Source organism: Lepisma saccharinum, chromosome 26, assembly GCF_977018435.1.
Source record: "Lepisma saccharinum chromosome 26, izLepSacc3.1, whole genome shotgun sequence".
In the NCBI taxonomy this organism is placed as follows: Eukaryota; Metazoa; Arthropoda; class Insecta; order Zygentoma; family Lepismatidae; genus Lepisma; species Lepisma saccharinum.
Window position 1 is genome coordinate 29707112 of NC_139254.1, and position 23467 is coordinate 29730578.

Sequence of the window (23467 nt, forward strand, 5' to 3'; positions counted from 1 at the left end):
AAAATCAAAAAGGACACCGAGACTCGACCGACGCACTAAACCCGACCTCTCTACGACTATTCGTTCAAAAGTTACGAGTGATCAAAGTTTTGGGAGGTGGGCTAACTTCTTACCCCTTGACCTCAGGACCACCAAAACTTGGTACACGTATTCTACACCTCCAAAATCGACAGGGGGGGGTAGCTTCGCTACCGGGATGGGGGTGTTTTTCGATATATTTTTTCGATAACTCTTACCATTTTCGAGATATTAGCAATTTAAGATTTTTTTAACGCTGTGGACTTAGAAAATTTTCGATTGATGAAAAATTGGTTCTATGACGACCTATGCCAATTTTGGTAGGAGAGGACAGAGGACACCTAGACTCGACCGACACACTAAACCCGATCTCTCTACGCGTACTCTACGTCACCAAAAAAAATTCTCCCCTTGTCGATAAGTCGTCACGTTGTAATCAAAGGGTCCCGGGTTCGATACCTACTGAATTCCGATTCTACTTTAAACTGTACGCCCAGTCCCCGATTAACCTATCTGTGCATAGAGTAAACTTAAAAAGTCGGTCAATTATTGTCGCGATTAAGGATTAAAAAAAAAAGAGGGGTGGGTGAAGTCAGATTCAAAGAGAATGCCACGTGATCACTTTGATTCAATAGCTCCGTCTAGTTCGCTGCACTTTTTGACTGCACTCACGCGTCTAGTTGGTTACACGGTGCAACCTACCTCGTTGATTTTGGGTGTCACGTAGTGTATTTGGTGTCTGCACCACGTCCTGGAGAGGTGTAATATGTGGTGTGGTGTATGACCACGTGGTGAGTGGTTAACTAATCAAATGAACGTTTAAAGCAGCAGACAGGCATTTGTTGAATCTTCTGAACTTGAACACCGCTATTCGTCTACTTGGTTGAACGTTATTTCCTTTCACCAGCCTGACACCGGGATACACCTGCACTGCATCTAGTGTCAAAGAAGTGCAGCGTACTAGACGAGGATATTAAATTGCTCTGTTGTAAATGAGATGCATGATGTTCTCTCGTAAGTTGTTAATATGAATTGATGTTACTGTGAAGAAACTGAAGGCAGAATAACGCCAACGCTATCTGGACTCGCTTAGTTAATTCAAGATAGTCGCGACAAACGTAAACGGGCTGTGCAGGACTTGGAAAATTTTTTCGATTGATGAAAATTTGGCTCTATGATGACCTATACTAAATTTTTGGTATGGGAGGACAGAGGATACCGAGACTCGACCAACACACTAAACCCCAGACCTCTCTACGGCTACATGTTCGGAAGTTACGAGTGATTAAAAGTTTTGGGAGGGTGTGTGCAAACATCCCTTACCCTTGAACTCAGGACCACCAAACTTTGGCATACATACGCTACATCCCCAAAATCGACAAGGGGTGGTGTTTGGGGAGATTTTTTGATTTATTTTCGCGCAATCTCTCACCGTTTTCGAGTTATTTGCAATTTTTAACGCTGGACTTGGAAAATTTTCGACAGAGGGGGGGGGGGGGGGGGTTCAACCATGATAACCTATGTTTATTTTGTTAGGAGTCAATGCTAACGCATGTCTCTACGATGATCCTATCGAAAAAAAATTGACAATTGGCCCACCCTTGACCTCCAAATTTCGTACACGTACTCTACATCACCAAAATCGACAAGGGGGTCGACCCTATCTTCTGCACAACTCTGACGTGTACGTCCTGTTTCGCGAAGAGTCGACTACCTTCCACAGCTGTTTGTATTATATTACATCAGATATTATATTGCATGAGTGAGTTGGCTGTGTGTATAAAGACTAGTTTCAGACATGGACGCGAATATAACGCCATGATAATTAGCTGCTGTCCAAAGTTATTGCATAACTTAAAATATTTATATATAAAAAAGGATATTTATTGCACTGTGCTTTCTAGCGAAGGTATTATTGTAAACGATATTGTTTGTAAATGTGGAAAGTTAGAAGCTCAGTCCCCGGCCTATCAATGATAAAAAATTTCATCACGGACAGCAACCAAAAAGGGCGTGCACGTCACAAAAGCATTGTCATATGGACTGACGATTATTATTTTTTTAAAAAAAAAAAAGAAAACAGACCTAGTTACGATGGGTTATAACCTGTGCTGTCTTGCAATTGTTATCGCTTATTTCAATGTCAGCGAGCGTGATATGAAACATGCATGCGAAGAAGGGAGGGAGACCATAACAAAATAATTCACACTTCGATTTCAATACTTTCGCTAGTCACGTTTCACCTCCTATCTAGAAGGATACTGGACGCTATTTTTTTTTTGAAGATGGCTAAAAGCGAGGGAAGGAGAGAAATGTTACCTTTTACCTCTTTGCCTGTGTGTGACGAAAATAGTTTTACATGCATATGGCTGTATCGTGATCTGCTTGAATCATCATCACGTCTGTGAGTTTTCAGTATTGCTGAATATATTTACATATCAACCAACTGTTATGAATTGCGTAGAAATTGGCTTTGTTAACGGTCCAGTGGCGAAGTTGGAAACAGAGAGCGGTCACATCAGACAGGTGCTCCTGGTATCTAAAGAAATGCCCCCTCTTACAGAAAAAAAATGGAGTGTTAGAAAGGAAAGATGTTATACCCGAATGAACGGGGAGTCTCGAGCATCTTCCAATCCTCATCTTCGCGTTCAGCTAACGAGGAAAAAAAGAAACTTTACATATGGGGGACGCAACAGCTGCTGTACGGTATTGTCCATGGATGTTAAAACTTTTGGTTTTTTTCTGAATAGACGGACATATCAGTGTTGCAATCTCCAGATGAGACCGGAGCTTATTATTATTATTATTATTATTATTATTATTTTGGACAAGGGGGATCAGATCAATGCATGGACTAAAACTTTTCTTCACATCAAATTAAAACAGAGGATTTTTTACTCCACTGCTTACTTATTATTGTAAAGAATGGGGTGCCGTGTCTTATTGTATAGTCTTCCAACAGCACACCTCGGGGCGTAAATTTCTGCTTCTTCATGTATGCAAAATGCACTTAACTTCTGTTGTGAAGCGAATGGAGAGTTTGTTTTGCTGCTGTGATTAAATACTAAACCAAAATCTTATTACATAACTTTGAAGTATATTTGTTAATACGATCTATATTATATCATCGCTATAGGTGGTCCATATTATGCGCAGGAGAATTTTAAAAAAAAATGTCTTGTTTCTCGAACCTGTGACCTGTAGATTTGCTTTTGCTGGCAACAGAAACAGAAAATGGCACCATGTTATTCTATACTGATACAGGTGTACTGTAATCATAACAATTTTCTAGTAACAAAACAACAACTATGTCGAAAAGAAATGGTGGGGGACTTGTCTGTGTGGGGTCTTATTAACTACTTCACATCTGTACCCGCACAACTCATCGACTACAAGGCAACAATGTTAGGAAGTGTGTGCATGGTCCCAAAAATACAAATTTAAAATCACTAATGAGACATGAACTCCCTTCACTGGTGTGTATTTGAATATGCGAAAATGAGGTACTTTGAATAACCACAAAAAAGCTTGCAACGGTATAGAGAAGGGTCATAACTTCAAACTTTAGACGATTTTTGTTAATCTGCAAAGGCCCAGGGCGTACGGTAAATTGATTTTATTGAAAAGTATGCAGAAGCAGTGTTGGAAGCAGTTTGAAGACTGAAACGACTATGGAAGGACACTTATTATAATGTTAATATTTCAGTATAATGTTTTCAGAATTGCTTTTCGATAATGTTCGGTACTTAATTTAATCAATTGTTAGACAAAACACACATTCGAATTCAAGGGCGGAAAATATGAACAGCGAATGAATGCTTTAGAGTAGATGTGATATTTAAAGGAGGTGATCATTTTTTTTTTACTTTCTCAATTCAAACAAAAATTCATGAATATTATTATTATTGAATGGTTGGTTAGGTGCTCGGTTTACCTTGTCCCTCCGAACGAAAGATGGAATGTATACAAGCCTGTGCCTCCTAAGTTTATCGCGGCTATGAGGATGAATCGCGAAATGAAACGAACTGGAAACTTTCAATATATATATATTTTTTATAACATGCTTCACTAAGGAGGTCAAATGACAAGTTGGATTGCTATCCTTTTTATAACTTGTTAATTTTATTACGAACGAAGAAAGAATGCATGGCACTTAATGCTGTAATGTTATTGATTAGATCATCGTTTATCTTGTCCGCATCGATTAATCTCCTTATGTTCTTCTTCTTCGTCTTCTCGTCGTGTCCATCTCTCCTGTTATCACAATCGAGACTTCTAGATTATCATTTCTTCTCCCTGCAATTTTAGAAATGTAATTTTTCATGATCATCCAGCGAACGCCGGAGACATTTCAGCAAAATGTCGATTATTCAATGGATGTTGTAAGGTTCCATGTTTGTTTGTTTTTTTCACTATCTCTTGTTTGGTCGATTTTGAATTTGGGAGTTTTTTTATTTTATTTTGCCTTTCGCGACATGTTCGACTATTCGTGACAATACGTTTCAACCTTTCTGTATAAACGTTGAAACGTTTCAACGAACGTTCATCAATCGAAAATTTTCTAAGTCCACAGCGTTAAAAAAAATCTTAAATTGCTAATATCTCGAAAATGGTAAGAGTTATCGAAAAAATATATCGAAAAACACCCCCATCCCGGTAGCGAAGCTACCCCCCCTGTCGATTTTGGAGGTGTAGAATACGTGTACCAAGTTTTGGTGGTCCTGAGGTCAAGGGGTAAGAAGTTAGCCCACCTCCCAAAACTTTGATCACTCATAACTTTTGAACGAATAGTCGTAGAGAGGTCGGGTTTAGTGCGTCGGTCGAGTCTCGGTGTCCTTTTTGATCTTCTAACAAAATAAACATAGGTCGTCATGGAACCAAATTTGACCCCTCTGTCGAAAAATTTTCCAAGTCCAGCGTTAAATTGCAAATGTCTCGAAAAACAGTGAGAGAGAGAGAGAGATAGTGCAAAAATCCTCCCCGTTGACCCTTTTGTCGATATTGGTGATGCAGGGTACGTGTACAAAGTTTTTAGAGGTCCTGGGTCAAGGGTGGGCCAATTGCCAAAATATTTTTTTCATCGCTCGTAACTTTCGAAAGGATGATCATAGAGAGCTGGGATTTCTTGCGTTAGCATCGTCTAGGTGTCCTCTGTCCTCCCATACCAAAATAAACATAGGTCGTCATGGAACAAAAAAAAAATATTCCGAAAATTTTCTAAGTCCAGCGTTAAAAAAATCTTAAATTGCAAATATCTCGAAAATGGTAAGAGTTATCGAAAAAATATATCGAAAAACACCCCCATACGGCACCGTTACATGCCCCCTGTCGATTTTGGAGGTGTAGAATACGTATACCAAGTTTTGGTGGTCCTGGGGTCAAGGGGTAAGAAGTTAGCCCACCCCCTCCCAAAAACTTTGATCACTCGTAACTTTTGAACGAATAGTCGTAGAGAGGTCGGGTTTAGTGCGTCGGTCGAGTCTCGGTGTCCTCTGTCCTCCCATACCAAAATAAACATAGGTCGTCATGGAACCAAATTTGACCCCTCTGTCGAAAAATTTTCCAAGTCCAGCGTTAAATTGCAAATGTCTAGAATTTTTGACAAACAGAGGTGTCCCATAGGACCTTTGAGAAAAAAAAAACACGTGAAACTCTACGGAGGTGTGGTATCTACAACCGCAGCCGTTAGAACCTTTACTTTTTTTTGGTTGGGCACCACGCACCCTGGCGAGGTTATAGGGGCCAGGAATCCTAAAAAAAAAAAAAAAAAAACAATTATTATTTTGTTTGTTTGCTTGCGTCACAATACAGGCACGCGCGCGCGTGTGTGTGCGGCACATCGTTCCCGAGAGGTTTACAAAGGTCACGATATATAAACATTGGCCGAGACTTGGAAAAAAATTACGATAAGATGCATTCGTACTTCAAGAATGAGAGAGTGCATTATTTACTCATCACGCTGTGTCAGCGCAATAAATGAAGGCGCGGAACGTGGAGAGAAAATGAGTTTTTGAAGTTTTGGTGAACCTCAATTAATAAAAATGAGTTTTTGAGGTTTTTGTGAACCTCAAATAAGTAAAGTGAGTTTTTGATGTTTTTGTGCTGTTTTCTTCGCTGTGAAACATCGTCAGCGCAATAAATGAGGCGCGGAACGTGGAGAGAAAGTGAGTTTTTGAAGTTTTTCGAGCCTCACCGAGCCTCACTTTCGGTTGGTGAACTCTCTATTTGGGTCTACTCATACATGCAAAGAATTCAAAAGTGTTTAAAGCTTAATGATGCTCTATAATGCTTATGTCAGGTCCAAAATTGAATACGCATGTGTAATATGGCACCCTCAAACTCATCAAGATGCAAAGAAAATAGAACGAATCCAGACTAAATTCTTGAGACTTGTCAAATACAAATTAGATGGCAGTTACCCTCAAATGGAATCCCGTGAGATCCTTCTCAGTTTTTTTAACTCAACAACACTTAGCAGCAGACGAATTATGCACCAACTCATTTTCCTTAACAAAATATTAATTAATTCACCCTGTCACAGCTGTACGACCAAGAAAGCAACTGTTTAGCCTCAAACGCAGTAGAGCCAGTGCACTTGATATATCGTCAATTTGGAGTATGTGTATGGCATTTAACGAGATTGGTAAATGTGAAAACAATGTGGATCTATTTTCTTCGACCTCAAAACTGAAAAGGACAATTTTAAAACATATGAAGAACAATAGAATATGAGAATTGCATGTTTATTAAATGTTTGTGTGTCTGTTTCTATCTGTGTGTATATATATTGCATTAATTTGAGTTAAAATGCATTTCAACTATTGTACAATGAACGCCATAAATAGGTAATATACCTGTCGCGTTCAATTGCTTAAATAAATAAATATATAACCTTGTAATTATAATCCTGACATTTCTTTCCAGTTACCATAATTAGTGGAGTTATCATGGCACTTCTCTTCCTGTCAGAGCTGCATGATTACTTAAAACCCGAACTTTCTGAAGAACTTCTTGTGGATACATCTAGAGGACCAAAATTGAGAATTAATTTGGATCTTGTATTTCCTCATATATCATGTTCATGTAAGTACTGTACTGTTTTTTTTTAATATATGTGTATATATAGTGGAAGGAACAAGGGAGACATCATAAAATCATAAGTGTCTCAAACCATTCAACAACACTCAGTCAGGAAGTCAGTAGATACAACAAAACAACATTCCATCGCTGTATAAACAATGACGTCAGGATACACAACATTCTCCAAGCGCTACCGGGTTCGGCCACATAACAAACTCATCAAAAAGATGCAAAACCTGGAACAATTAGTCAGTAAAGGGAGACTGTGGCGACAACGTTTAAAATGCTAGGAAATTTTGGAAAGAGGACAGTCTCTCAAAGCTAAAAGGAGACTGAGAACCGCGAGAGGCTGCTAGCTCTCGACCACAGCTACGAGCATGAAACGAGACCTAGGGTAGACACTTCACACGTCCTTCACTGCACGACTGCCGACCTTGCTCCTCTGGACTAGTTGGTTAGGTGTCTCCTGTCCCTTTTACGGGACTGATGCTCATCATCTTTCTCACTGCAAGTCCTGAAGGAATCCAGATGCAGAGATCAGGAAAGCCACCAGGTGAACTGTGCAGCCATCCATCGCTGCGGCCGATACTACCATCTGACAACCGCTCCAGACTGCCTGACCAAGAGGTGAGTTGTCCAGTATCAGAACATCCATTGTTTCCTTGGCACACCTTGTTGAGGGGTGGATAATGGAGACTGTAGTGGGAACAGCAAACGAAACCTAGCTTTATCATCCATATCAGATAGTGTTCACCGTTCAGTCCATCCATCTTCGTCTTGGCCTTCCTACATGTCTCTTACCATCAGGTTTCCCAACAAGAATCCTGTAAACTCTTCTTTTCCCTCCCATTCGTGCCACATGGCCTACCCACCTAAGTCTTCTTGATTTAATCATTTTAATAATATATGGGCATTAATACAAATTGTGTAGTTCTAAATTATGTAACCTTCTCCACTCACCTGTCTCCTCATCCCTTTTTGGCCCAAATATTTTCCTAAGGAGCTTATTTTCAAATACTCTCAATTTATGTTCCTTTTTCAATGTAACGAAGTAAGTTTCGCATCCATATAATACTACAGGCAAAATTACTCTTTTGTATATTTTAACTTTTAGTTTCTTAGATATTATGACGTAGTCGTTGCATTTGAACAAAAGATATTTGTCAACGACATACCTTTAAATTAATTAAATTAGGAACAGACGACGTGGGAACCATATTTTTTTCAAACTTGACACTTTAGCGCGAACCAAGTTGCTTTTGCAGTTATAGCTTTGCACCAAAGGATTTTCAAATTGCCTGAGGTTTTACGTAGGATATTTTGAAGCACCAAGGTCTCTGGATAAATGTCGAAACTCACAATTAATTGAACTTGGAGCATGAAGGTATAAAGGCCTTCTAGAGTATTACCCATACAAATAGACAATGAATCTATTTCCGCATCCAAATTGCGCAACATAGTTTTATCTAATAAGGTGGAAGATACTTTTGGTTGCGTAGTGCCTTCTTTATATAGCATATCGGAATCCCCTTCTCCAGGGGAAGCAAACCAAACCTTGGGTGCCTCTACATAATCAACTTGCTTGGGAGTTGTCATAGGATCAATGCATATATCCCTTTAACTGAGACATGATGATGATGATGATGATAAAAATAAAGGCAGTTATGGTATCAGAGAGAAAAAAGAAAACCTGCAAAATAAGATTGGTTATTCGTTTGCTTTGCTTGGTTTGAGTTGGTGTTTTAAGTCCACTTTATGCACAGTAAGGCTAATCGGGACTGGACCTACAGTTTAAAGTGGGATCCGAACCACTGTGCCATGTGCCTCCACCGGGTATCGAACCCGGGACCCCTTGATTACAAGGCGATGACGCTACCACTGCGCCATCGGGGAGGCCCCCGTTTGCTTTGCTACCATTGAATGTAGTGACGTGATCGTTGCATTTGAACAAAAAATCTTTTTGGAAGAAAAAAAAAATCTTACTTTTCAGAAAATCAAAGTACTGACATCAACATTGGCCAGTCAGAGGAACCAGGTTGAATACTTATCATTAAAGTAGACTACGGATAAATCTCACGCAACCTCCTTCCTCCCTTTTTTAACTACCGAGATTTTAGGCCACAATGTTGAATTCAGAATACCATGGATCATTTCTAGTACCCAATCCTCAATTTACAGAATCCCCTGTTTTCTGTATTATCGAATAACTGGTCCCGCTTTTTGTGGTTGTCTACCCACGGCTTGCCACTTCCGCAAATACAGAAATGGTTGCAACTAGAACACCCTATTCCCATCCAATTTCTCATTTAACCCAAAAAGGACTACTAACATATCCCTCACTTAAAAAGTTTGTTGTGGAGGACAAAGCAGAGCATTTGCACTACGGTTCTTGTACAAACTGACAAATCTCTGAATAGAAGTCACTAAATTTACTAAGAGACAAGAAAATGCAGCTCCAAAAGCCAAGGGTGAAGACAATGTTTTGTTTTTTTAACATCAGCAAAGACATTATTCATCATGTAATTGTTCCAAAGGGTGAAAGTGTAATTGGTTGTTACTATTGTATTGCTCTGAATGATTATGGAAGAGAACTGACCATATCAGACCTCAGTATCCTGAACCAGGCTTCTGCTCCACTATAATGCACGGTCCCACAGAGCAGTAGCAGTGGTTCTCTATGCATTCCTAGTCCAAAAACAAGTGAGAGTGTTGAATCATCGTCTCTACTCCTCAGATTTATCCCTCTTTGATTATTTCCCGTTCCCGAAATTGAAGCTGCTGCTGAAATTACTCACTTTTGATGACCACAGGACCACCCAACAGGTTGTGACATCCAATCTTCAAGTCATACTACATGAAGACTCACAGATGTCGTATCGATCATTGGTCAACCGTGCCAATTGCTGTATTAATGCAGGAGGGATGTACTTTTAGTAATAAACAGACAATGTTCAATTATTTTGTTTCCTTTTCATCTGATGACTGTCTTATTACTTAATTGTCTGAGTGTGTACATAGTATGAAGAAGGAACATAACACATGAGAGTGTTACTGATGTGGATAGTTTGGTATATATTTTTTTTCTCCAGGAAGAAATTACTTTCCTTACATACTGACATATTTTATTTTTGCAAGTAGCAAGAGAACTTCTGCAAGAGCCTCTCATAATTATTGTTTAAGAATTTTTTTCTGACTTATCCATATCCTGCGAAATACATTAATATGAATGAATGTTGTATCTCTTTTCCTGTACTTTGTTCAGTTCTTGCTCCTGAATTACGAATCTGATGCTTGCTTGAGAAGGATATGTCTGTTATTCAGTGTTTTCTTATGAAAAGTTCTTACTAAGTTAAATAATATATTATATTTATGATCTGAGGCAAGGATTTTTAATATGATAGAAAGAGCTTCATGATGGTGGTATTATTATTTTTTGATCCCTCGGTGTTGTCTTGTAGGCTGGCCTTTAATTGTCAAATATTTATTTATTTATTTATTTATTGAGAAAATTCCAGATACAACACGTAGCCATTTTACACTGAAATCAGTAACAATGAAAATAACAAAAAAGAACAAAAATAAAAATAGCACAATAAGACAACATATTAATATAAATAAGTCAAGATAGCACAATTAAATATTATTTGGCAACATACCTTCTGATGGTTGACCGAAAGGCATATTCTGTGGAAAATACATCCGCAGTTGATGGGAGGTCGTTATATTGAGTGGGAAGTCTGTGGAAGAGCGATCTTTTTTGAATTTCCAGTCTAGGCTTTTTTGTGTAAAATAGATTTGTGTTGCGTGTTGAGCGCATAGGCACTCGAAAGTGGAATTCCTGGAGGAGCGTGTTGCAACGGATTTTGCCATTGACAATTTTGTAAAGATACCTAAAATCGTTCAGTAAACGGCGCTGATAGGGAGTCTGTAGGTTTAGAAAGGCCAGGAGATGTGGTGTTGGAAAGTTGCGTAATGAGGGAACCCTGTAACGAACTATAGCCAGGAAAAAGTTAAGAACAGAATCAATTCTGGAGAGCTGAGTGGGACATGCCATGGACCAGACGGGAGAGCAGTATTCTATTATTGGGGAGATGAATGATTTGAAGTACAAGGTGAGGGCTGAGATGTCACTAATTTCGGTGAAATGATACAGTAAACCTAAGAGACGCATAGCCTTTTTTGTCGTGCCTGTAATATGTTCTTCAAATGTGAGTTTTTGGTCGAAAACAATGCCTAGGTCTTTATGAGAGGATACTGCTTTGATGTTATTGCCAAAGATGGAGTAAGATGACTTTAACAGGTTCTTTTTGAGAGAGATGGTGAGAGTAGTACATTTTTCAGGATTTAAAGTAAGTTTCCATGTCAGGCACCATGAAAAAAACGTTGTTATGTCATTCTGGAGACGATGAGCATCGTTGGAAGTGGAGATTTCTCTGAAAATCTTACAGTCATCTGCGAAAAGAAGGTAATTACTAGAGGCGGCTGTGAGATGGTCGGTAAGGTCATCGACGAATAATATGAACAAGAGGGGTCCTAGAACACTGCCCTGTGGTACTCCAGAAAGGACGGGAAGAAAGTTAGATAGAGTTCCTGGAAGGACTACACGTTGTTGGCGATCGCTAAGGTAATCTGTGAGCAAGTTAAGAAAGTTACCATGAATGTTGAATCTATTGCATAATTTATGAATCAAAAGACGATGACTGACAGTATCGAAAGCTTTGGCTAGATCAAAATATATAACGTCCAGTTGTGAATTGTTTGAAATACATTTCATAGCATGTGATAGAAAAACGGACAGGTTCGTAAGACAGGAACTACCAGAAAGAAAACCATGTTGATTTGATACAAGGTACGGAGAAACAAATTTATATAGCCTGTCTTGGATGATTTTTTCACAAATGATGGACAGAGGAGAGAGTAACGAGATTGGCCTATAGGAAGAAGCAAGGTTTTTGTTGCCATTTTTGTGAATGGGAGTGATGTTAGCTTGCTTCCAAGCATGAGGAAAGACGCCCTCCGAGAAACATCTATTCAGAAGAATGCAGAGGGGATAAGAAACGGATTCCCCAGTTTTCTTCAGGAACATGGTGGTAATATTGTCCGGCGCTAGGGCACGGTGAGCTGGGAGAGACGACAATAGACTTTTTACTTCATCGGTTGTAGTGGCAAGCTTTGTTAGAGAGGAAGAACAGACTGATCTTACGTTTGGCAACGTTGCAAGGGGGGCAGGCGGACAGAAGTTACTGTGGAAATAAGCATTTAAGAGTTCAGCCCTTCGGTCACCTTTCGCACTTTCACTATTGTGTGTAATTTCAAGAGGAATTCTGCTGTTGTTTCTTCTCGAGTTTATTAGACTGAAGAAGTTCTTTGGATTTTCCTGGATTGTTGCATTGATACTGTTTATGTATTCTTTGTATTTGTTTCGGAGTAGGTACTTTGAGTGCCTTCGAAGAACAGCGAAAGTATTGTAAGTGTGCTCACTCGGGAAGTCCTTCCAAACTTGCCAGGCTCGATTCTTGTTAGCCAGTACAGCGCGCACTTCGGAGTCGAACCAACTTGGAAATCGGCAAGATGCTATTCTTTCCGAAGGGACAAGGTCATTCACCGTGGCATGAATGGCAGCTGTAAATAGCTCACCTGCGTCGTCGACTGTCCCATCTTCCAAAAGCCCCCAGGGGCAATCATCCATTATAATTTCAGTTGTGGCTTATTTTTTCTGCCTCAGTAGCTCTGATCCTATGCCGAATATCACTTTCGATCTGTATTCCAATAGAGTGACAAAATTAGTTGCGAAACTGAAAATTTAGGAGTCAAATTATGCCTACACATTCCCGTAGACAAGAAAAACTTTCAGGGATGGAGTTTGTCAGAAATTTGTAGGAGGGATCAGACCATTGATAAAATTCGAATAATAATGATAAATTTGAATATACAGCATATATGTTTTTCCATTGTCTTTTTTATATTTAATTCAGGTAGTGTGCATGAAGTGCTTAGTTATTCTATTGTGTTATTAACTTTTAGATTTGTTGCTCAAGATGGACATTTTAGTCAAAAAGTTTTTATTTGTTTATCCTCTCACATAAAACTTAAAATTTGGAATTTTCAAAACTGTGTAACTAATTATTATTTCTACCAAATGGTAGATTATGATATATACATCAAATGGTTTCTGTAATGTAAGCTAAATTTTCGATCTAATGAATCTTTTACTTTGATTATTCTGTTCAAATACTAACTGAACTTTATTTCTCTTATTATCAATAAAAATATTTTGTATCTTGTAATAAACTACGTCAATTTCAGGAGGTCCATGCATCTGTTCGATCCTTCGCTTCCGATGCTCATAATTCTTCTTATATTTACCAAACAGCATTACGACAGTTGCTATGCACCAAGTATGCGTTTTATAGGACTGCCTATAGGTTATCATCTGCGAAGTTTGTGTTGTCTCTGTCTTGTCCATGTATGTTTATGATTGTCATTTCATCAATTTTATTATATCACCATTCATCTTCATCTTCACAATTAGCCAAAAGTGGCAGAAAAGTGAAGTAAAACAAATGAATCAGTCATATTTATCTGTGCTTTGTAAGAATTTAATTTGCATAATGCCGTGATGCCATTATAAGTAGATTGATTGATTTGGTGTTTGAAGTCCACTTTATGCACAGAAAGACTAATCGGGACTGGACCTACAGTTTAAAGTGGAATCCTAACCACTATGTTCCTCCACTGGGTATCGAATCTTGGACCCCTTGATTACAAAGCGACTATGCTACCACTGCACCATCGGGGAGGCCCTCATTATAAGTAGAGGACAGATTCATGAGCACTGAATAACCTCTAAAGTAGGGAGTCAAATAGGTACTACAAATGATGAAAAGGGGCACGGAGTTTGTGAAAATAGACAGGCAACGTGAACATGTTATTTCAGCCATCTTTGTCAGTGTTCAGTTAATGGACAATACTTAAATGTAGCAAGTTCACTGGAATATAGTACATAGCGTTAATTCAGTGTCCTGCAATACTGGATTCATACATTCCGAAAGATTCTTGCCCTCCAATATGGCATTCTTGCAAGGTTGCACTGAAGTACATTCTTTTGTACACAGGCAAAGTTGCGAAAAAGAAAGACACTAAAAAGTTATTTTTAGGTACAATTATGCCAAATATACATTTGTAGGAACTTTAGAAATTCATTATCAGGCTCAAAATATCATGAACTATTTTAAAACTTTACAGCCTATGTTTACTATGATGGAATACAAAAATAATCCTCCAGATCCTATTATAAAGTGATAATTTTTTGAAACTTTAAGAAGGTAATGTAATATTTTTTTAATTATAGTTTTGGCACTGGATGCAATGGATACATCTGGAGAACAGCATCTCCAAATAGAACACAATGTCTATAAGAGAAGATTAGATGTCGATGGGAAACCAATAGAAGAACCAAAGAAGGCAGATGGTAAGAAGTAGTACAGTAGTTCTTACTAAATCTAGAAATATTCAGATTTGGATTATACACAAGCTCTCTTGCTCATTATGTCATCCAAGAAGTTCTTCACATTGATTTTCCCTGCCAGTTCAGAAAAACAAGGAAGTCTTCCCATTTGTGGTTACTGAGGCCCAGCAAAAATAGATGAGCAGTTTGGCAGGTAGGATTGCTAACTTTTGAATAAGCATTCTGTAGCCTGTCAAAGAGATTTGCTTGTCTGATCTTATATTTTTGAAAGAATTAAGTCCCTAGCTTTTCACAGTTTTCGGATGTTAGGATGGCAGTTTTTTGGTTGCGGTTGAGTTTCCTGATAGATTACTTGTCGCAAGGCGATAATTTTGACGGGCTGAGGACTGGCAACAGTCAATTTTCTTCAAGACAGAAGACCATCGAAGTTGTTTTTGACTTCCTTGTAGCTGGCCCACATGACAGAGTGGCCAGCATAAGAAATGAAGACATAGGTTCCAGGTTCTCCCCTAGGTTAGGCATTGTCTTTGTCACATCATCCATTTCATTAATTCATCATTAATATCACAATGAACCCAAGAACTAGAAAAGTAATGCAAAAAGAAGGAAGAATATAAAAATAGACCTCCTTGTAGCACTGGATGGTGTTGTACACTACCTCCTTGCTATTTCTTCAGCAGACATTATCATGAAAGTGCGTGTTGAAGTTAAGTTCATTTCGTGCACAGATAGACTAATCAGACCACACCTACAGTTTAAAGTGCGGATTGAATCAGTATGTGCATCCACAGGGTATCAGACCCAGAACACCCAATTACAAGGGTACAACTTTACCACTATGCAACTGGGCATGCCTTAAGTGAAATGTTGATGATGATGTTCAGTGACAATTCTGCTCAGCCATTCTCCATGAACAACAAATTATGTAACATGAAAGTAAGAGAAATACAAGATTTAAATGTAAAATAAAAAATATTACCGTATTTACTCATGTATAATGCACACCTTTTTTCCAAAATTGTTGATCCAAAAAACTGTGGTGCGTATTATACACGGAATAATTCGGACAAACAACGTGAAACCATACAGGGCCAATCCATAAATTTGTCACACTTGCATTGATTTTTCATGTTTACGGAACCCTATCATGTTATATATCATTGTAAAGCTTAAATTATGCAGTTCCTGAATATGGCAACAGTATTCTATTCAAGATGGCGACGCTAATGTGCAATGCGATTGAAATAAGCTCATCACAAAATGAAGGAAGGTTCTGATTTTTGTGGTATTTTGGATGAAAGAAAAGATAAGAAAAAGAAAATAATAATTGAAATGTATTACTGGATAAATAATATGACATATGAAGTGTGTAAATGCCTTAATGAAAGAAATCTTGTGCTGCTAACTGCTAGTTTGAGGGTCCTGAATGTGCATCTTATATGGATGTTACGTTAGTCATGGAAAATATATACATTTTGAAGTTTTTTTTAGAAAAGTAAAGAGGAAATGAGCAAAACCACCTATAAAGTTTTAAAGGCCATTTCCCACGATTTTTCACTTTGTAATGTAATGCTCTGAAGCACCAAGAAAAGCAGCACCATTCTGTCGGAATTCAAGCATGCACCTTCCATCACATATGATGTGTATCATCGGTATTTGTTAAGTGAGAAAGTGAGAAATAGTAGAAAATAACTTCCTCAGCACTGCAAATCCATAACGTAGCCTCCTCGATGGCACAGTGGTAGCATCACCGCCTTGTAATCAAGGGGTCCCGGGTTCGATTCCTGGTAGAGGCACATGGCACAGTGGTTCGGATCCCACTTTAAACTGTAGGTCCAGTCCCGATTAGTCTTACTGTGCATAAAGTGGTCTTAGAACACCAACTCAAAACCAAATCCATAATGTAATTTTGATCTTGCTTTCTACTATTACAGAATAAATAAGGTGGTAAAGAGTGAAAGCTTTGGGATGCTAATCATAGTGGAGGGAGAGGGGGGAGGTGGCATGGTTTGGTGACTTATTGTTTACACAAGATATTCTTCTCTTGGTCCACATAGCAACAGGTGACTAATTGAATATGTAGGATGTCATTCACTTTTGATCAACATAGCAACAGCTTTACGACGTACAACTAAGAAAGCCATTTATTAAACCTGGATTATACTGCGCATTATATATGAGATATAATTTTTTGTCACTTTTCCCCATCAAAAACCAGGGTGTGCATTATACATGCACGTGCATTATACACACGTAAATACTGTACTCACATTTTTGTCCAACTTTATCATTTTGGTGAAGCAGTGAAATTCTGAACATTTGACATGGGTCACATTATATATACTGTAGCGTGGCGTAAGGTATTGGATCGAGTCATGCCGGGATATAAAAAAAAAAGATAAAGCGTTCCCCTGTGCATATCACTACGCCATGAAGGCGTATAGGGGGTGTGGGGGTAACGCCCCACACTTTCTTGATCCGGTCGTGAGTAGGGTCATGCCGGGATATAGCTCAGTTAAATAAAGTAAAAGTTTCAATTTGGATCTTGCTGGACCACCTATACCTTAATGGTGTGGATGAAGGATGTTGGGAGCCTTGTCGATTGAACGCTACTCATCCCTTGCTTGATGATCTGGCCTTCGGCTTCTGTCATCGGCGATGGTGGGATGGAGACGGGCACCCTGGAGATGGTCGAGACGCTGGAGAGACCGTTGACCTAGATGTTGTTGGCGATAAGAGGCAGCTTTGTCGTTGGAGCGCTAGTTCTCCGGACTCGGGCTGGCTTCTTGGCTTCTGGCTCTCTGTAGCCCGGACCGCTGCAACTGTACTGCACGCTTGTTGCCGTCTCGTGATGTTGCGATCTCTCGGAGTGGTCTCGTCAATCCGCATCAATCATGTTGTAGATGATGATGTGTCAATTTACCATCTCCAGGGGTTTTTATACTTCAGGATTTCTTCGTGACGTGGTGGAATTTGCACCTCCAACTATTAACCTTGGGTATCCCTTGGTGCTGGTGGAAAGTTACAGTGGAGGTGCACTCACCACTGGTGAGGGATGTTGCCTTGCTGACTGTGCAAAGCCGAGTGGAAAATTCTTGTTGCTCGGCTCTGCATTTGTTAGAAATTGGGGTGAATGAGCGTTCAACCAGCGAGCTTTAGAGTGATGTTTGAGTAAAATGGATATTTCAATTTTGATGCTCCCAATTCTTTCATCAATATTGTAATTAATGTTATAAAAGTAAATAATTATCACTTCAATGTCTCTTGTAAAAGACATCTGGGTGAATATTTTCAAAACGTACATTTTCACTGACATTTTTTCTAAAAAACAAACTTTAAAAAAGTATTTTTTTTGTTGTTTAATTTTCTTAATGTTTATAGATTACCACCATACCCAGAGTTCAATATGAAAAAAACAATATTTTACGAATTAAAAATAATTATTGATAACCAAACGGAAGTGACATTTGTCAATATTGTCAGTTCAGTGAGTTATCATTTGGTAAAAGAGACAGAAATCTTACAAAATTGTTTATTCTTGAAAGTAAAAAACATTAGAACCAACGTGTATGGTATGTAAGAGGAGTTTCAGACTTTAACAATATACAAATGTATATAACATTGTAGACTTGAACAAACAATCATTTTCATCTTAGCTAGCCGATACTTTTGTAAGGGAAACTTTCTCTAAACTTGTATTGGCCCCTGTTATTAAGTACAGGTTGGTAAGTCTCAAAACAATATCTTCTTTATCAACTAAAGCTATATCTTCACATGGAGGAAAAACAAAATAAGATCCAGATTGCCTTGAAAAGTTAACCAAACATTCATTGTTGTTTAGGCACTGAACAATGCCTATGAAGTGCCAGGATGTCTTCTTTGATGTTCTGAATTTGACTAAAACAAAAGTATTCTCAGATAATTCGCATCCTTAGCACCATCTTCTTTTACGCTGTCTTTTTCGTCAGAAGTATAAACATCATTATATCGCAGTCAAGAAGATTGAGCTAAAAAAAGTGTCAAGGAAAAGTTCTAAAATGTGTAAAGTCTGTAGGAAGTGGTGACTTAATATTTTAATGAACATGAAATTTCAGACATCAGTGCCATATTTAATGGTTTTGTAATTTTAAGGAGCTCATTATATACGTAGGCTACATCACTTGTATGATATTGAAAAAAAAAAACACAAAAATATATGATTGACATGGAATTCATTGTTTGACATGGATTTTCAAGGAAGCTATTTTTCCACTGTTTAAAACTACACAACTGTTTTAAATCCCAATGTTTGGAATTACACCCTACAAATTTAAACATGTCATCATTTTTTTCATACATTTTATCATGATTTTAGTGTATTAATTATTTTTATTAGTCTAAATCGAATATGAGAATGATACATTGTGCTTTTTCAGCTAGGCTTATATCTCCCAAATAAAAATGTGAGCAAAAGTTTTCACGATGCTCTGTGAATCGAACCAGCACTCGGGGGTAAGTGGGATTTGCAGCCCGATGTGTTAACCACTGGACTAAAACTACGTCAGATGTGAATGGTTCTTCTGGTATTGAATACTGCGTAAAGCCTTAAGTGAGGCCAATCTAGTCACTGTTATTAGGCTATTGAACAAAGGAGAACTTTTATAAAATGCTCATTTTTACTTAGAAGTTGTTTGTTTTAATATTGTAATATCGGCCTAGGCCTCCATAAAAATGTACTAGTTTGAAGATATAAAACAACAATGAACAGCCTAGGCCTAGACCTGTTTTAATTTAAAGTCCAGTTCTTAGTATATATTCAATTGCTTGGACGTAACCATGCAAGGGCAGAATAAAGAAATAAAACACAAACAGTGTAAACTTCACTCAGGCCTATTTGCATCCTCCGTGCACATATGTGTCACCTCCGTGCATACCATGTCTGCACGGAAGTGACACAACAAAGTCTGCACGGAAGTGACAAATCTGCAGTGAATATTTTTTTAAAGCATGAGTAATGAGGTTAGGTTTCTCCACATTGAAATGGTTTTAGTACTTCAACAAAGTAGTAAATATATTATAAGAGTAATTAAATATTCACTGCATGTACCAAAATATTCTCCACATGAAAGTGACAGGTACTGATGAACAAATTCCAACAGTGAAACAATCTGGATAATTAACTCACATGTGCTCTAAACAACCACCGAAGCTTCACTACAAGTGTCATGGCTGCCAGTTTCCTGTTCCTAGTATAACCTCTGATCATTACTCAGAAAGCATTGCAGCGAAATTTTCAAATAATTGTTCAGCTGCACGGAGTTTACATATTTTTTATTTACAAGATTGTAACAATTCTTGCCATTTAATTTTACAATTTTAAATTTAATACAGTGATCAGGTTAATCCCAAATGTATTGTACATTACTAAAATATATTTACTTCTATAAGAAAATCAACCATAAGAAAATAACATTAATTCTAAAGACATAACTCAGGTTGGTTACTCTGCACGGAGGTAACATGTCACCTACCGTTGAAGTAATAACATTTATAAATTAAATATTTTTCATTTATTTTTTAGCAAAACTAAAACACAAAGCATTTTTCTATGTGGTACATATTAAGAAATATGCCAAAGCTATATAAATTCTGTTTTATCACCCAGTTACATTGAAATGTACGTTTTGAAAATATTCACCCATCTACAGGAGTAGATAATGTACTTTTGTGTCAAGGCATTTAACTCATTATTTCGTATGTTAATTAGTATACATTTTTGAATGTATAATTTCAGTATCATTTTATGATTATCAAATATTTATTTCTATATTTTTCAGACTTGGAGAAAGCTGTGCAGGAAATGCTGCATGTAAGTAACACTTTGAAATGCATGCATTGTTTGTTTTAAATTCACTTTTTTTATCATAGTAGGTGGAAATATGAATTTTGAGACGAGGAAGACACTTGACAACAGTGCTCAAATGTGATCCAGTTTGACAAAGTGTTGAAATACAGTACTGACAGATTTGTGCAGTGAGCAGATAGCATCAAGTTTAATAACTTTTTGTAGTAACTTTTTCATTTCTACACTATGGATCTTTGAAAAGTTGCAAAAGTAGCAGATGTTGTAGATTAATGGTTACCAGTGACATACCTTTTCTCATGGAACAACATACCAAAAGCAGCAACAGTACTTTACAGTCTGAGTGGTAACTAATATACTATCCAATTCATAATGATTCACCCCTGACTTCATACTTTACTGTTCACATGACCACTCAGATGACAGCCATGTATTTTTTTCAAGCACTTCCACAGTTCTCATTATGCTGAGTCAACTGAAAGTTTGATTCCTAATGAGGATTGAATCTGGAATTGTTTGCATTAAATGCCGGCCCCCGTGGCAGGGTGGTTAGCACATCGCGCTATGATGCCATGGGTCCCGGGTTCGAATCCTGGCCTGGGCATAGATGTTTGTGAGTGTCCATTCAATAATTTCATCATATCATCACTCATCCTCATCTTCGCAAATTAGCCAAAAGTGACACAAGAAGTGAAGTAAAATAAAGCAATTCAATCATGTTTGCATTAAATGTGAGAGCACTAAGCATAAATTTATATCTTTAAAATTATAAGTTATAAATATGTCCTTGCATGTTGGCAGAGAGCACTTGCCTTAATGTGATTTTTCTTATCTTTATCTATGGTGTAATACAATACAAATGTTCAAACATAATAAAATTTGTTTAATCAATAAGGGTATTATTATTTACATGCTTTAATTTAGATTCAAGAAGCAGTTTCGCTTGTGGGTAATATTTAACCAGCACACATCCTTTCATCTTCGCAGAGAATGCACATCCTGCCAGGTTAATGAAGAAGACTAAAACATTGCACGTCACTTGGTGTGGCCACATGATTCTTTCTTATTCTGAAGGCATGTGAAGAATGGGGTTGAATGTCTCTGCAGAGATTCTGTGTATCATAGTGTGATGTGATACCGTGGCAATGTTGGCTCTTACTCTGTAAGCATCAGATGAATCCTCGATAGATTCAGCTAACCAATATATGGATGATGATGCACCAGTGATGATCTTACCAGGTTTGCTATGCATCTGGAAAACAGGGAATTTTGCAGACCGTCTGGAATTTACGTGCATTTTGGAGTCTCCACGAGAAAAAGTTGCAAAATGAACAAGTGGTTTATTTCCACTTCTGGATTTGGTTCTTGTGATTCCACTCCCAAAAAGGTTCAGTTCAAAAACTTGTTCCTTTCATTCTTATGATTCTCAGTCTTGTGCAAAATTATGGTTTCTTCGAATTTTGGTAATACATTTTCACTTTTATAATACTAGATTTTAGAAAGAATATCAAGTAAAACTTGTAGTCCAGATATCTGATTGATAACTAAAGTATGTTGACAATATGATCGTAATTATCAGAAAGGTTGATGAAGAAGAGGTTATCATTGTTTATTATTTTATAGATCTTAGTCTTGTTGGCATTTCCTATAGAATTCCTATGTGCAACAAAAATTTCTCCATATGGTGTGTGTATAAATGTAAACAAAAACAGCATTTTGTACGACACTATAAAATCTGCTAGAAAGTGAAACATTTTGTATGGTTTATGAAGATTATATTCTTTATGGTATAAATGTAAACAAAAACACAGCATTTTGTACGACACTATAAAATCTGCTAGAAAGTGAAACATTTTGTATGGTTTATGAAGATTATATTCTTTATGGACTTTTTCTGTTGTAGTGATCTGTTATGCTGAAATAATGCACCTTTCTTACCCTAACCTGAAGGCTAGATGAAAGTGATTATAGCACCTGACACATTTGATGTCAAGGTGTTTTTGTGTGTGTAGAATGTAATTTTCTTTATAAAAAGTTGTGAAAATGAATATTCATAATAATTAATAGACCTATATATTTAATTGAAAAACACAAGGCACAAAAGGAAAAAAAATGATGATAAACATGACTGTGAAAAATTCATTTTTGGAAAACCTGGAAATGTGAGGGAATTTCATCGTCAAAAAATTGTAGCAACACTGCTTATCACATCAATATTATGCACTTGCATTAAAACTTGTCTTTCGAGCAGTCTATTCACAATGCATTAAATGTTAGAAAATCTCATGTTGCATCACTATAAATGCACACCTTCACTTCTGTCTGCACTATCTTTTGCTCCAAAAAGTTCTGTCTGTGCCCCTTTTACAGCAAAACCTCTCTTAAAGGAAAGACCACCAGTTACATCCTTTTGCTTATCTCTCTCTTCCTCTATTGTAACAACATCACCTTGTAATCAAAGGGTCCCTAGTTCATACCCTCTTCCTGGCTACAGAGATGGTTGCATGGGTGCAGCTAGAGATTAGTGAGAAGCCTCCACAACTGCATCAAAGTCTCTACTGTCTGTGGGGGCCTCTTTTCTTTTGAGTTGGAGAGGATGTGCTGTATGTGTTGCACCATACAGCCTTGCGTCGGAGAACCAACTGTTCTGTTGCATCCTCATCCCTTGAAAGCAGGCTTGTTTATTTTGGTTTTTGAATTCATCCAACCTAGACCAATCCACAAACGTTTAATTAAAACATCTTCACAGCGTAAATTTCACCATTAAAGACTTCTGAATACCACCCAAGGGAAGAGGAAACAGCTGAAGTACATGTAATAATAGCCTGTGTGTGTACTTATTATAGTGAAGTGTATTGTTGATAACCTTAAATTTTAAAAAAAATCGTACTCACAACATGATAAAATATATTCCTTGAATTCAAATTTCTTCACAGTAAAATTCGAATTGTCAACACTGTAATGGAAAATTTCTACTGAAGTTTAAAGACCTAATTTTTTGAGAGCACAGACTTGGGCCACCTTATCTGTTCGTTGGCAGTGCAATGCTTGTCCTTCCC

General features: G+C 37.6%; 1 protein-coding gene across 3 annotated transcripts in view; it reads left to right on the plus strand.

Annotated features, from left to right (window-relative positions):
• Positions 1 to 23467, plus strand: part of LOC145979750 (endoplasmic reticulum-Golgi intermediate compartment protein 3) — a 150362-nt gene that overhangs the window by 10411 nt on the left and 116484 nt on the right. For all 3 annotated transcript variants that reach the window (XM_083112735.1, XM_083112736.1, XM_083112737.1), the window contains exons 2-4: positions 6943 to 7101; positions 14450 to 14569; positions 20383 to 20414. In XM_083112735.1, coding sequence (XP_082968861.1) covers positions 6943 to 7101; positions 14450 to 14569; positions 20383 to 20414 — 311 coding nt within the window. The remainder of the gene's footprint in view (positions 1 to 6942; positions 7102 to 14449; positions 14570 to 20382; positions 20415 to 23467) is intronic.